At 51.4% G+C, this 14,706-nt stretch overlaps 2 protein-coding genes across 4 annotated transcripts in view; both read right to left on the bottom strand.

Annotated features, from left to right (window-relative positions):
• The window catches only part of IPO9 (importin 9), a 39,056-nt gene extending 33,089 nt beyond the window's left edge, over nt 1-5,967 (bottom strand). For all 3 annotated transcript variants that reach the window (XR_005603659.1, XM_039565317.1, XM_039565318.1), the window contains exon 1: nt 5,801-5,967. Coding sequence is in view for 2 of the 3 variants with exons in the window: in XM_039565317.1 (XP_039421251.1) it covers nt 5,801-5,951 (151 nt within the window). In the remaining variant the exon portion in view is untranslated. The remainder of the gene's footprint in view (nt 1-5,800) is intronic.
• Nucleotides 5,968-13,773: 7,806 nt separating this feature from the next.
• Nucleotides 13,774-14,706, bottom strand: part of KDM5B (lysine demethylase 5B) — a 55,732-nt gene continuing 54,799 nt past the window's right edge. Inside the window, exon 27 of the mRNA XM_039565231.1 lies at nt 13,774-14,645. Within this exon, the coding sequence (XP_039421165.1) occupies nt 14,508-14,645 (138 nt within the window). The 3' untranslated portion in view covers nt 13,774-14,507. The remainder of the gene's footprint in view (nt 14,646-14,706) is intronic.

Below are 14,706 nucleotides of genomic sequence, written 5' to 3'. Positions count from 1 at the left end.
GTGGCAGACACTGCTCCTCTCTGTACGGTGGAAGCCATTCAACAGGGTTGGACTCGATGACCCTTGTGGGTCCATTCCAACTCAGAACAGTCTGTGATTCTCAGAAGTATGAGCCCTCCTGCTGGACAGGAACCCCCTTCAGAGTGCCACTGCCATGCTCTGGCATTCCTGGAGAAGACATGGCCTCCACACTTGTTCTCTAATACAGTAAAACCTAGAGGAAGAGATCATTTTTGCACATTGGGTAATTATCCTCAGGTCATATGACACTGGCAGTAGTGCACACACGTACACCATCGGGGTGGTGCTTGGTGCTACATGGATGGATCAAAGGGAACAGAAGCCCCACTTCACCAGCAACACGTTGATACCACAGTCGAGCCAAGTTAGACACACTCACAGCAGCACCACTCCACAGCCTGCAGCTCTCATTTCTCTGCCTGCCCCCTGCAGTCTCAGGCATTGCTTTTATTTATGTTCCACTAAAATCGAGAGACAAACAAAGGTCACCAGGTGAACTCTCCTCTTTCCAGAGACCAACAGCAATGCACCTCCCATCCCCAAGCTGCCAAGTGGTGCCTGTTTCCTCAGCAGACAGAAGATGCAGAAGCAGGTGAGAGACTGAGTTGCTGAGGGCATGTCTGGCAGTTGCCAAAGGGTGACACGGCGGGAAGAAACTGCCACCATGTCCTTAATCCAGAGGAGACATCCCATATTCCTCCAGAGCACATGTATGGAGTCAGACAGGAGACTCCCCCTGAACAGTTGCCTGTTCCAGAGGCTCTGACTGTGCACTGCTACTCATCTCCTTGTACAAGCACTGGCCAGATCCACTGTCAACCTGCTTCAGGGAGCTCAACTGCATCCTCTTAACACCTGAACCATTCTGACCTGGCTAAAACCTGCCTGGAAGACAGGGCAGCACACACCACACAGGAGAGCCAACAGCTGCATTGGCTTAACCACATTATACAACTCAACCTGTGAGCAGCTTAGGAAAAGAGGTGGGGGCAGAGCAATGCTGCCCCAACACCCCCAAGGAAATGCTGGCATTAGGAACCTCCTGGAGCAGCTCCACAGTGTTATATCCAGCCACTGTGTTCAGTGGTTCTTGATGAGTTTTTTCCTCCAGGAATGTTAAATCGTTTTTAAACCATTTCTACTTCTAACATCCAGCAGTGATGAATTCCACAGCTTGCACACTGGGGCAACAGCCTAATTCTGCTTATTTCAGATTCATTTTCCCCGACAGCCCAGAATATTCCGTGACTCTGTGATCTCAACTTTATGAGAAGTCACAAATAATCCCTCCTCCCTCACCTTCTCTGTAGCTTATTATTTCAGGGCCTCCATCTCTGCTAACCCTTTCCCAAGCAGAAAAGTCAATGGATTAGGTCCTTTGAGAACAGAAGCTTTTCCACACCTCTGCGAGTGTCTGTGCTGCCTTTTTGCTGCCCTGCTTGATCCCTCCCAGAGCAGCAAGCCAGTGATGCATGCAGCACTGGCTGTGGAAGCATGAGGAATTTATATCCCGCTTTGTTCTCTGTTCCCTCCTTAACGGTCCATTTGGCTTACTGGAGCATGACAGAGCAGTGATTGGGTATGTTCAGGGAACTCTCCACACGGACAATGGGATTTCTTCCCCCAAGGACAATAGTTAGGACCGCCCACAAATTTTTAGGGCATTATATGGGCTCTCTCACCCTCCCCCAACACTGTTCTGCTGACCAACACTGGCCAACACCTTCTGTGTCTGCACTCAACACACCTTGTGAAATCATCCTGTAATTTGTGCCATTGATTCTCACTCTGGCCAGACTGAGCAGCACTATCAGCAACTTTGTCGCACCACTATTCACTATGTTCCCCATCATTTACAGATGTGCTGAGCAGCTCAGCCTCACCTGGGACTCCTGACCCTGCCAGTGAAGAGCTGTGCTCAGCAGCTCCGTTCCTGCAAAAGTTTTCAGCAAGTGAACTTTCTAAGAGCTTTTTGGGAGTCCCAGGACTCCTTCAAACAATTATTCTGCCACAACAATCTCATGTGCCTATTTCTTCTCATTCTAACTGCTGAATTTTAACCATAACAAGCAGTGCAAAACCCATACCCACTCCCCTGTACCAGCCCCTGCTGCTCCTCACCTTGGAGCCCTCACTAAAGGCTGTCCAATGTTTACCAGCTTAACACTTAGCTGGTCCCTAAGAGGTAAGTTTTACAGCCCACCTTGTAGCATAGTAATTGAATGTTTGAGTCCCTCTAAACTCTGGGAGATCCATTCTTTAGCACTTGCTGTTTATGGCAAACTGCTAAGTGGAACTGCTTCTACTCAGGCTTCAACCTGACGTGGATTCCTCAACATGTCTCCTGTAGAGGCTCCTCAGTGTCACAAGTCAACAGCAGCACAAGGAATTTGGCTCTTCTGCAGTCCTTCTGTACTGAATGTACCTTCCCAAGTCAGTCGCTGGCTTTGAACACCTCTGAAACCTTTTCTGCTTCTGCAACATTTGAAAGCATTTTAAGTTTTTGTCTTTAACTAGTTCTTCCTCAATCTCTTTTTTCCCTACTTTCATTTGTTTTGCATTAGAAGTGCCAACAGTGGTGCTCTTTCCCACTGCCCTCACTTCTACACCAGCATCTTCTTCATGCTGCTTAATGATACATTTTTTGGTCTTTTAAAGTACCTGTGACACACATGATCTACATTTCTCTACCTCGATAATAGGGTGCTGGCACACACCCGATTCCTGTAGCTCCTCCACTTGGTTTTTGCAAGCTTCTCCATACCAAAGACAGCACAGAAAGGAGAATATAGCTTATTCTTCCCACGCTGCTTGACTAGTACAGGAGAGGAGGAATCAGAAATAATCAAAATAATTCCCTGAAAGAGACCTCGGGAGGTTTCCAGTCAAACCCCCATGATCAAAGCAGAACCTGCAGCATTAGATCAGGGTGCTCAGATTTTCTAGGCAGGTCTTGGAGATACTCAGGGATGGAAACAACACAGCTTTTACAGACAATCTGCTTTAAAGCTCCTTATATCCAGTTGGAACCTCTTGTTTTGAGTTTGTGCCCATTTATCCCTCATCCTCTCCCACCTCTCAGTGTCCTGACAACCTCCTCATAGTTACCAGAAGCTGCTGTCAGACCCACCCCCAAAACCCTCTTGTTTACCCAGTGGAAAACCCTTCAACCCCAGCATCACCTCATGTGGTGAGTGCTGCAATTCCCCCCCAGCCGATGACCCTTTGCTGAACTCACTCCCCTTTGTTGCTGTGTCTCATATGGGGGGGTGGGGGGGGGAGCAAAACTGCCCAGGTATTCCAGGTGTGGTCTAACAAGCACTGACTAGAGAGGGCTGATCACTGCCTCTGATCCTGCTCAGACAGCTCGGGATGCAGGTGCCCTCCAGGGCACACTGCTGGCCCTGTCCAGCTCACCAGTCACGGGCATTTCCTGGCCCTTTATCCCAAAGCTGCTCCCTGGCCAGGCAGTGCCTGACCCACATCCCAGCAGTGGGAGCAGAACGTGCCATCTGTCCCTGCTGAATTCCTCTGGCTCTGCTCCTGCAGGGCTCTCTGGACAGCAGCCCTGCCCTCAGGACCTCCCCTCCAGTTTGGTGTCACCTGCAAACTGCTTGTGCAGGTGTTCTGCAGCCTCCTCCAGGTCACAGGGACAGATCCTGCACCAGACCTTAGAATTCTGGCCCTACAACCACAGAGAAATATCGGGGACTTCAGCATATTTGTAAAACCATGACAAAACAGAAGGGTAGATGACTCCATTCCTCTTACCCACAGTTCTGCAATCCTGGGCTCTCAAAGGGACCTCAGGGACATGCATTGCCTAGAGCCCTCAGAAAACATTATTCGCTGGCAATCTGTCACCCAAACAGATTGTGGAAAGGTTCAGACTCTTTGGGGAGAAGTTGCCACTGAAGTAGTAGCTGTGAAGGCCAAGGCTATATGAGGTCAATGAACCTCCCAGCACTTCCAGACTTGTGCTGCTGCAATGTCATCAAACAACTCAATAAAACTCCCAGAGCTGTGAGGGCAACACACAGAATTCCTGGTAATGTCAGGAAGAGCTACATTGAGTGTGGTACAAGCGTGTTAAGGGAATGCACAACAACAAACATTTTACCAAACAATCTGCCTGCCTTCACTCCCAGAGCAGCACAATCACAACACCACTCTTGACCCTGTCTCACCCTTACAGCTTCCTTCTTCATACCACAAACTGCCTCTGGTAACACTTCTGAGCTGAAGTTCAGGAGCAGAAAGGGTTCACAAAACACTTCACAAAACACCTTCAGAATAGTGAAATCAGTCTAAAGGTAAGGCAAAATTTCCAGGAGGATCCACAAACAATCAGTCCATCAGGCTGCCAGGCCCCAGGCAAAACTTCAGGCCCAGGGTTGTAGCGCTGCACTCTCCAGCTCCCATCACAGCAGATCGTCTGCAAATCTTCCTGTGGTTTCTATAAACTCCAGTCATTTAGGCTGAAGCAAAATAAAATCTTAGCATTAATAGGTTTGTAAATGTATCTTCCACACAGAAAAAGCAGCCAGTGCATTAACAAACCTAGTACCACCATAAAAAGGCCAAAGGAGTAATGGAATTATTAGAGACACTGCTTGAACTTGGGGTGTTCGCTCATTTAAAACCTCTCTTTCCAAAGCCATCAGCCAGTTGCCATCCAGCTCCACACTGGATGAGGGCACGGCTACATCCTGACCGCACACAACCTCAAACACAGTGTACAGAGGACAACCTGCAGGACATGGGCACACGCCAGGACACGCATCCAGAGGTGAAGGGGATCCCTGTGGGAGCAGGGCAGGGTCTGCAGATGGAAGGGCTCTCCATGACCCTCATGTGAGCAACCCTGAGGACTCCAGCTGAGGTGGAACAAGGAACCCAGAGCAACAGCCCTGCTGCTTCACCACCCCAGCCCCTCCACGTCCTACGCCTGGTGAGCTCAGAGCGCTTCTTGGCGCCCAGCTCTCACACACCACCCCAGACCCACCCACGGCCAGAGCCCTCCTGCCCCACTGACCAGAGCATTGCACCGAACACACCCCGCCGTGACCCCGCTGCAGGCGGGAGCCGGCCCGTCCCTCCGGGCACCGAGCCCTGCCGTGGGGCAGGGGCTGCTCCAGAGAAAGACGAGGAGCTGCTGGAGCGGGGCCAGAGAGGCCACAAAGATGACGAGAGGTCTGGAGCATCTCTCTGATGAGCAGAGACGGTGGGAGCTGGGCTCGTTTAGTCTAGAGAAGACTGAGAAGAAAGTCTCACTAATCCATACAAGTACCTCCAAGGCGGGTGTCAAGAGGTTGGTGCCAGACTCTGTTCAGTAGTGCCCAGCGACAGGACAAGCAGCAATGGCCATAAACTAAACCACAAGAAGTTCCACCTCAACATGAGGAAGAACTTCTTTACACTGAGGGAGGCAGAGCACTGAACAGCTCCCCAGGGAGGTCGCTCTCTGGAGACATTCCAAAGCCACCGGGACGTGTCCCTGTGTCACCTGCTCCAGGTGACCCTGCCTGGGCAGGGGCTTGGCCTGAATGATCTCCAAAGGCCCCTTTCAGCCCCAACTATTCTGTGATTCCGTGAGGGACATCGGGCACACACCGACAGCCGGCAGGAAACCAGCCACAGCCGCCTGCTCCCGCCGGCCCGAGCCATGAGGCTGGAAGTTTCGGCCGAGGCCAAGGCGCAGCCATGAGGCGCCGGTACCGGGAATCGCTGCGGCGGCGGCCTGGGGACCCCCCATCCCCTCAGCGCGGCCCTCACTCACCCTCCGTCACCTCCAGCACCTTCACCTGCTCCTCAGCAGCGGCTCGCACCGCCTGCACCGGGCACAGGATCCCCGTCAGCGTCTCCACCAGCGCCTCCTTCAGCCCCTGCGCCACCGGCCCCGCTCCGGGCCCGCCGCCGCCTCCCGCCATCGCCGCCCCTCCGCGGGCTGCGCGCGCCAAACGCACCGCGCGCCGGGAGGAGGGGCCGGGCCGGGCACCCGCGCACAGCGCCCCCTGGCGGCGCGGCGGACCGAGGCCGGCCCGGATCAGGGAATGGCGAGCGCGGACGGAGCGGCCCGGGCCAGGCAGGGCTGGCCAGGAGCGACACACCGCGAGGAAGGGAGCGTGGGCTGGACGAGCGACCGTGCGGAGACAGGGCAGCACTCTTCTGGGACAAACCTCCTTGGTGTAGTTCCTGGGGATGAGCACAACCCAGTGCGGCACCGGCGCAGGAGTGAGGCCGAGAAGGGGCAGGGGCTGTACGGGGTCAGCGCCCTCAGAGCCTCCGACCTGTTTCCAGAAGGGTCTGAACGAAGTGCATGCTTTCATTTGCATGGAAAGCGAGAAACCTGAGTCACGGTGGGGAAAGCTGTCCAAAAAGTGGTACCCCCCAAGCAGGACCCTGGACATCCCATCGGCAGGATCACCATGCTGGAACCACGACTGCTGATTGATTGATTGATTGATTGACTGATCTCTCTCTCTCTTTAACTCATCTCTTCCTTTCTCTCTTCTCTTTCCCCCCACCCCCTTATCCAGACCCCACTGCCATGGGCTTATAGAGTAGATCAGGGATTAACACAGCAATTTCCGTGACAAGTGTGTGATTTATGAATAAAACTTTGATTTTTGTGGACCCTCTGACTTTTGTCCCTTTCCACCACAAGCACTTAGAGATCTTGGGTGCTCCCTCCCCCTTAAGGGAGGGATGTCACAGGGGGAGCAGTTACGGGGGGCTGAGGCAGTGCCCAGGGACCTGTGGAGCCTCCAGAGAGTCCAGTGGAGCCCAGAGCAGGGACCGGTCATGGGGAGGAATAGCCCTGAGTCCCTCAGAACCCCTTTTCCCACACGTAGGTGTGGTGAACACACAGGTGTGAGCCTTGAGGAGCGCACCTGTGTTTTCTGCAGCTGTTTATTTAGGAAGTAGAAGCAATTTTACAAAGCATTACAAGTGTTAAAAAGCAGTATTGACACATACAAAGTGGGCTTCTCACCTGGGGAACTGTGATGCAGTTGTGGTTTGGGATGGGGATAGCAGTTCCCACACACTGTGGGAAAAACACCGTGAGGTTTCTGGATCCAGTAATGATTTGGTCATTAAGTCCCCAGGAGTATGACAGCGATTCGTCTACAGACACAGTCCAGTACCAGGGGTGAGCCTGGCAGCCACGTTCACAGAATCACGGAATCACTCTGATTGGAAAAGCCCCCCAGGATCATCGAGTCCAGCCAGGGCCTGGTCCCCACCTTGTCACCAGCCCAGAGCACTGAGTGCCATGTCCAGTCATCCCTTGGACACCTCCAGGGATGGGGACTCCAACACAAGCCCCTTCCAGTGTTTGATCACCCTCTCTGTTCAAGAACCCCTGAGCTGCTGCATTATGCACTTTTACACTTAGACCACCTCCATCCTGGGGGAACACCTCTTTCCACTGAGAGCCCATCCATATTCCAGTCATGGTGATGGACAGCATTCCTTGCCCACAACACCTTCTGCGTGAAAGCTCTCGAGGGTTATCAAGTGAGCACCTGGTAACTGATGTGCTGCCACCAGGAGTATTTGGGGGTTAGTCTTGTTCTTGTACTGTCTAACAATAAATGTCCAAGGCCAGGTTGGATGGGGCTTGGAGCCACCTGGGCTAGTGGAAGGTGTCCCTGCCCACAGCCCAGGGTGGAGCAAGATGGGCTTTAAGGTCCCTTCCAACCCAGTCCAGTCTGGGATTCTGCAATTCCATGCATGCAACTTTTGCATCCTGACTTGAAGATTTTCTGTAAAGGCAGAAGGAGCAACTTGAGATTCTACACAAACCCAAGCCTAGGTTCAGCTTTGTTCACTGTTTGCAGGCACAGCGAGGGTCCTGCTGCCCCCATCCTGCAGCCCTGCGGCCGCCCCGCTCCAGCCCTTCCCCTCTGCCAGCACAGGGGCTGGATCAGCAACAGAACCCACGGAGGCAGAATCCACCTTCCCAGCACCAACCCCCGGCCCCGCTGGAGTCCCCTCCTCACCTTCCCTGCCTAGTCTCCAGGTGTGGGCAGCTCCTCCAAGGGCAGTTTCACATCAGCAAAGAGAGCAGAGGAGACACAAAGTGCCTCTGGAAGCTCCTCTGTGCTCACCTGAGACACTGCCTGGCAGCTGTGGTGGAAGCAATCAATCCCCATCTCAGTTACACAAACTTCCCACACACCAAGTTAGATTTCCTTCTGCAGAAGGAGGGGTGATGGGCCCCATCTTTCCCCCTGAACAAAAGGGACCAGGGGCTCAGGCCACGCCCAGCACTGCCCATACCCCAGACAAGCCATGTTCTCCCTGGCAGAGCAGACAGACTGGGCAGCAGAGGCCATTCCCAACCAAAGGCATGGGCACAACCACGACAGGTTGGGATTTTTGTAGTGAGAGAAGGGCACATTTCAGCTATGCTGCTTGACCCAGACTGGGCCCTGCCCTGAGCAGCACAGCCAGGGAGCTCATCCCATCCCTCTGTCATTGCTGGCCACAGAGAAGTCTCTGAAAGGGGAATATTTTATTTTTCTCTCTTGTTCTTCCCAATCCAAAATGCTGCTTCTGCTGGAGGAATAAATACAGATTTATATAAGTGTAACTTCTGCAAGCCAAGGCGCATAAGTCATCTCTGCACTGGCCCAGGATTTTGGCTTAGTGGAAAACATAAGAGAGCTCCTGCTGCACCAAAAGCAGTGAGGCAGGAGGTCCAGGTCTCTTCTCCCAGGAAACAAGGGACAGGACAAGAGGAAACAGCCTCAAGTTGCTCCAGGGGAGGGTCAGGTTGGATGAGGGAAAATTTCTTCCCAAAAGGGAGGTCAGGCCCTGGCACAGCCACCCAGGGCAGTGGTGGAGTCACCATCCGTGGAAGTGTTCAAAAGATGCATGGATGTGGCACATGGGGACCTGGTTTAGTGGTGAACGTGGCAGTGCTGGGGGAATGGTTGGACTCGATGGTCTTGGAGGGATTTCCAACCCTAATGATTCTGTGATTCTCCGATTCCATCACACCGGGCTATCGCTGGCTCTCAGTGCTGGCTGCCAGCGTCAGAGCTGACACATCTCTACAAGGATCTGCTAGGAAGGGACAAAAATGTTCTCAATGGGAACTCTTTCCTCTGCCTTACAAACACTGCAAAAAAAGAGGATGCAGTTTAGGGAGAGGAGGGGTATCCCAGAGCAATGCCAGTCTAGCCCATCATCCTTTTAGCTGAGGTGATGCATAACCACTCTGAGAGCGCCGACTCATTCTTCCGTATTTGCAGAAACTCCATTTATTTGAATCTTCCAGGCTTTTCCGGGTTTGAATTCCCACCCGTCTGGGCATTGCACAGGCTCTTCACAGGTTTCTGCAGGGATCCCTCCTGCAAAGTCAGCACTCAGAGCTTGCTGGTCAAACACTGTACTTCTGCCTCCAAGCCCAACCCCAGTTCTGTCATCCCTTCTTCTGACCTTCTTTAGGGAGGACAGTTCCCTCACCACAAAAGACATTCTTGGCATGCAAGGGTATTTTATGATGAACTCCCTGTTTCCCCCTGTGCTGTTTCAGCTCCCAGGCAAAGTACACGAGCTCTGAGCTCCCTCTGCAGACCCACGCCGAGGAAGACCCCACAGGAAGATGGCATAGGACTGCTGGAACCAGCAAAAATTCCCCAAGAAATATCAGGGCAGCACATGGAGCAGGCAAAGGATCAGCCTGAGTTACAAGGTGTTAGTCCAGCCTGTCCCCTGCTTGGTTAAAATTTAACTCCAGACAGCAACAAAAACATGAAAACCCAAAATCCCAACAGACACCAAAGCAGCCCAAACACCTGACCCACACTCTCCAATATTGGTTTTATCTTCAATAAAGCCTGGATAATGGAGAGACTTTTCAAGTGAATTCGATGTGCTGTAGACAGGGGGCTGCTGGTTTTACTTACAGACATTTAGAACCCCAGCTCTCACAGATTTCAAGGGACATGCACACACACACACACACACAGATGTATATATAAATCTGGCCCAGTATTATGATTAAACAAACAGCCAAATTCCTTTAAAACATTACTGTAAGCAGTTTTTCAGAACCTGAAAAACTGAGGTGCACAAGGAGCTGCACCTCTGAATTTAGGGTACGTCACTATTTCTTTTCAACCACCTTGCAGCAAACCTTCCTCTCAGCAAGCGGAATTCCGGACCTGGCAGTCTATCACATGATCACACGGGCTTTTCTTTTTGTCATAAAATATTTGTTCCTTCTACCCAAGACCTTTTTGCAGGAACTCCCTGATCCCAGGCTTGTCTGTCTCTAAGAGCAGTTGAGTGCTGAACCTGCAGTTCTATTCTCCTCCTGTGGCTGCTTTATCTCCTCTTCCAGATAGACTTTTATCTCCATTGATGCTGCTCTCAGTGAGGAGCTGTTCCTTCACAGACTGAGGTGTTCACATCCTCAAGGAGAGCTCTCAGTATGAGACTTGTTCCCTTCTGAATGAAGGATAATGCCATTTTTCAGGGCTGTACTTCAGCCACTCTCTCAGAACAGCACACTCATTTCTAGACTCACAGAAGAGCTGTCTCAGCCCCTTATGCTGCTGTGTGGAAATGGTCCCTTCCTGAATCCTGTGTGACATGTAGTTGTGCCCTACAGACAGATCTCGTACAGCCAAACATTAATCATTGCAGTTCTTTGGTGTTTTGTGTGCCCTGGCAGGGTCCTGGCAGCCGAACCCCTGCTGGCAGCCCCAATTCCCTGAGCTGCACTGACCCCGGAGCAGCCCAAACACCCGACAAACACTCTCCAACATTGATTTTATCTTTCATAAAGCCTGGATGATGGAGAGTGTTCGAGTGAATTCCATGTTCTGTATTCAAAGGATAAGTTCACAGATCACAGAATCCCAGACTGGTTTGGGTTGGAAGGGACCTTAAAGTCTGTCCTGTTCCACCCCCTGCCATGGGCAGGGACACCTTCCACTATCCCAGGCTGCTCCAAGCCGTGTCCAACCTGGCCTTGGACACTTCCAGGGATCCAGGGGCAGCCACAGCTGCTCTGGGCACCCTGTGCCAGGGCCTCACCACCCTCACAGCCAAGAACCTCTCCTCAACATCCCATCTATCCCTGCCCTCTGGCAGTGGGAAGCCATTCCCCCTTGTCCTGTCACTCCAGGCCCTTGTCCCCAGTCCCTCTCCTGCTCTCTTGGGGCCCCTTTAGGCCCTGGAAGGGGCTCTGAGGTCTCCCTGGATCCTTCTCTTCTCCAGGTGAACACCCCCAGCTCTCCCAGCCTGGCTCCAGAGCAGAGGGGCTCCAGCCCTTGGAGCATCTTTGCAGCACCTGAACAGGTGGAACCAAAGCTCTGCCTCTTCTTTGGGTGAGTTACTGGTGCTGTGTGACCACACTGGGCTGTTCTGATGCTCCCAGTGTACAACACACACAGGGCACATCCCACGGACTAAAGGTGGCACAGCAGGTACAATCTCAGGGCCTTGGCAGACGGTATAGGCAGGCTTTAGATCAGAGTTCTCAGCCTCAAATCCACAGGTAGGGTAACTTAATTTCCTTTTTGTCCTGTTTTACGATTAAAGTAATGTAGAGGCCCTAAACTATTCTTATTAAATAAAAAATTAGGATCTGATCAATCCAGGGAGGTTTGATGTACTTGGTTGCTACATTGTAAAAATAAATAAAATAAAGAAAAGCAGCAGAATGAGATGAGATAGACCTTTTCCTGTTCTGGCTTAGCCTGTGGGAATCTGGGGTGCACAAAAGGAGGGGTGAAAGGGGCACCTCACCCTCCCAGACTCTGAGCATGTTCTGCCCTCGTCACCCTCCAAGGATGAGGAATGTGCAAAGGGCACCACAGCAGAGCCCACCCCAAAGAGAACAAATCTCTTGTTTTGTTTAAGAGAAGTCAAACCCTGATTTCATCAAGTTTGAGTATCAACATGGGGATGAAACCCAAGGGCAGGGTCTGTGGCATGGCAGGCACTGTCACCTCTTCCAGCCTCCAGCAGGAAATCCTCCAGCAGTCCTGGGCTGCAGGCACAGGTCAACCATGTTCTTGAAAATTTCCATTTCTTGAAAAATTTCAAGCAACAATGTGGTCATTTCCAAAAACTTGCACTCCAATTTTACTGCACTCAATAATCCTGATAATAAATGCTGTTGTTGGGACCCCAAAGGTCTCCTCTGACCTCCCCGAGTCCCCAAAGTGCCAATGTTCCATTGGTCCTGTACAGAATCACCATGCTGAACTTAACTGCATCCCATTTCCTCTGGCACTTTTTGATAAACAGCCATTTCTTCAATGGAAAAAAATAAAGGGGACTCAGAGAAACTTCTGTAATGATTCAGCTGCATCAGACACTGTGCCAGCTCCATTTCCAGCTCCAGCTCCAGTTTGTCTGTCTGTCCCCTCTGAAAGGAAGTTATTACAGAGCGGTGTTTTTCCCCAGCTCAGACTGTTATCTCAGCATTGCACAAAGATTCTTCCAAGCAAAAAGAGAAAAAAAACCCCCAGTTCTCAAAGCATCCTTTTGGTACTAAAATAAAAAGGACCAGTTATACCATAGAAGCAGAGACACGACTCATGTACACAGGCTCAAGGCTCTCCCCCACCCCAGCACTTTCAGACAGATCATTTGGGCCAGGCTGAAGATTCTCTTAACAGTTAAAAATGAATGTTTAAAAAACAAAACCAAACCAAACCCCTGTGGGATCGAATTCCTGCACAGTTCTGATCCCACCTACAGACCCTCCACATCACCATCAGCCACAGATACTCCAAGGCTCTGCCCTACCCCAGTGACTCTGTGCAGCTCTGCCCATGGGAAAAGGGGTAAAACCAGCAGGGAAAAAACTTACCAGCAATTTCCTCCTGGAATGATGAGTGGAGGGAACACCAAGCCCACCACAGTTCTGGTGAGGACAAGCTGTCATATGGAGAGTGCTCTCCCTGACACAAAGATCTCCAGCCCTCCCATCCCCCAGGGCTCCAGAAGTTCCACCTCTGGCAGGCCTTGGAGGCACATCCCTGCCACCAGGCCATTTCCAGCTGTGCTCTGCAGCAGTGATTGCTCCCCAAGGGATTTCGGGTGCAACCCCCTGTGAGAAGTGCCTTGTGGGCCTGAACACCCAAGCTCTGCTGCTCACAGGTCCAGTCTCCTCCCCCAGCACGGTGGTGCCACACCTGCAGTGCCCCAGCTACAGGCCCTGAACAGCCTTTGGGAGAACTGGACCCAGTCCAGAAATCTCCTTATTTCTCAGGCTTCTGGGCTAACTGCAGGCAGGAGCAGCTGAAGGGAGTCCGGCCACAGGCAGAGCAGAGCTTGCTGTGGCCACCAGCCTGGGCTGTGCAGAGCCAGCTCCCGGTGGGCCACAGGGAAGGTCACGGTGGCCACCAGCCCAGGCAGTGGGGGAGAGTCTCTCCTTTGTTGCAGCTGGGCAGGGCTGGCAGGAGAAGCTGCTCCACACCTTTGCCTCTCGTGTGAATCCCCATTGCTGCCCCTGCCAAGCCCCAAATTGTACCTTCAATTCTTCATGCGCTCAACCTGCAAATAATTTCAGCTTTGGAAAAGCTTTGCAAAAACCTTGGAAAAGCTTTTTTTTTTTTTTCTTTTTGGTGTAACATTTTGACCTCCCTCCTCCTTCCAAACCTGAACAGATGAGAAACACCACAGCTTCTGCATTGCTTCTTTGGAAGGTGAATTTTTCTTGGCTAAGAGAACCCATCAATGCAGCGTAGATTCAGAGGGAAATAAAACAGCATTTCAAACTCTCTAAAAACACCAACATTTAATTTTATAACATAACCAGGGGTTTATTCCACAATATAAACTGCAACATTTGATACAAGCTACCCAAAAAAGGAGAAAGCCAAAATACAGCTGTGGCAATTACTTTACAGATTTTTTTTTTTTTCCTGTCTTCTACATCACAGGGCCCTCAGTGACACTAGGATCTAACATTTGCTGTCTGTACATCAACCAATGCTAGAAGCAACACGCTGTTCAATTGTCATTCCAGTCACTGAAACCAGACATAGAAGTTATTGCTCAGATAAATAAACCTAGTCTACGAAAAACAAAGTGGAAAAAAACTAAAGTCTCCAAAGAGTTAACAGAGTAAACAGGGATTTCCTCAAAAGAGGATTATTGGAGAATTCAAGGTGCAGGGGTTTTTTTTGTTTGTTTTTGCACCCAAACCAAGCTGAATTAAATACGCCGGTAAATCCCAGAGGTAACTGAATGCTGTACAATAAAGGTGCATGTGTCAAATGCCTTCCCAATCGGTGGAAACCCCTGCAAACAGTCAGCATCTCAAACCTCAACAACCACAAACAGATCAAGGGAAAATACAAAAGTGTCAAAAATTGTTTTGAGTTCTGGAAAATGATCCCATAAGGATAGAAGTAGCACCATTTGCAATCTGGTTCTTAAACCAGCCCCTGTGGCTTAACTGGAAAACTGGGAACCTTCTTTACTCGAGTCCTGAAGGGTTTATGGGGGTTTTACTTCCGGTACTGGGCGTCCTTGCCGGCGCAGCTGGCGCAGATGTAATCCTCCTTCTCCGCCATCTCGGGGGAGATGCCCACACACACCTGGTGGAACCACTGGTTGCAGCTGCCATCGCACTGGACCCAGTCGACCTGGTGAAGAGCAGACACAGGGGTCAGAGCCAGGCCAGGCAAAGTCCCCCTCACTTGTGGG

Source organism: Corvus cornix, chromosome 26 (assembly GCF_000738735.6).
Source record: "Corvus cornix cornix isolate S_Up_H32 chromosome 26, ASM73873v5, whole genome shotgun sequence".
In the NCBI taxonomy this organism is placed as follows: Eukaryota; Metazoa; Chordata; class Aves; order Passeriformes; family Corvidae; genus Corvus; species Corvus cornix.
The sequence above is the reverse complement of the archived record's forward strand: the minus strand, read 5'-3'. Positions and strand labels throughout refer to the sequence as shown.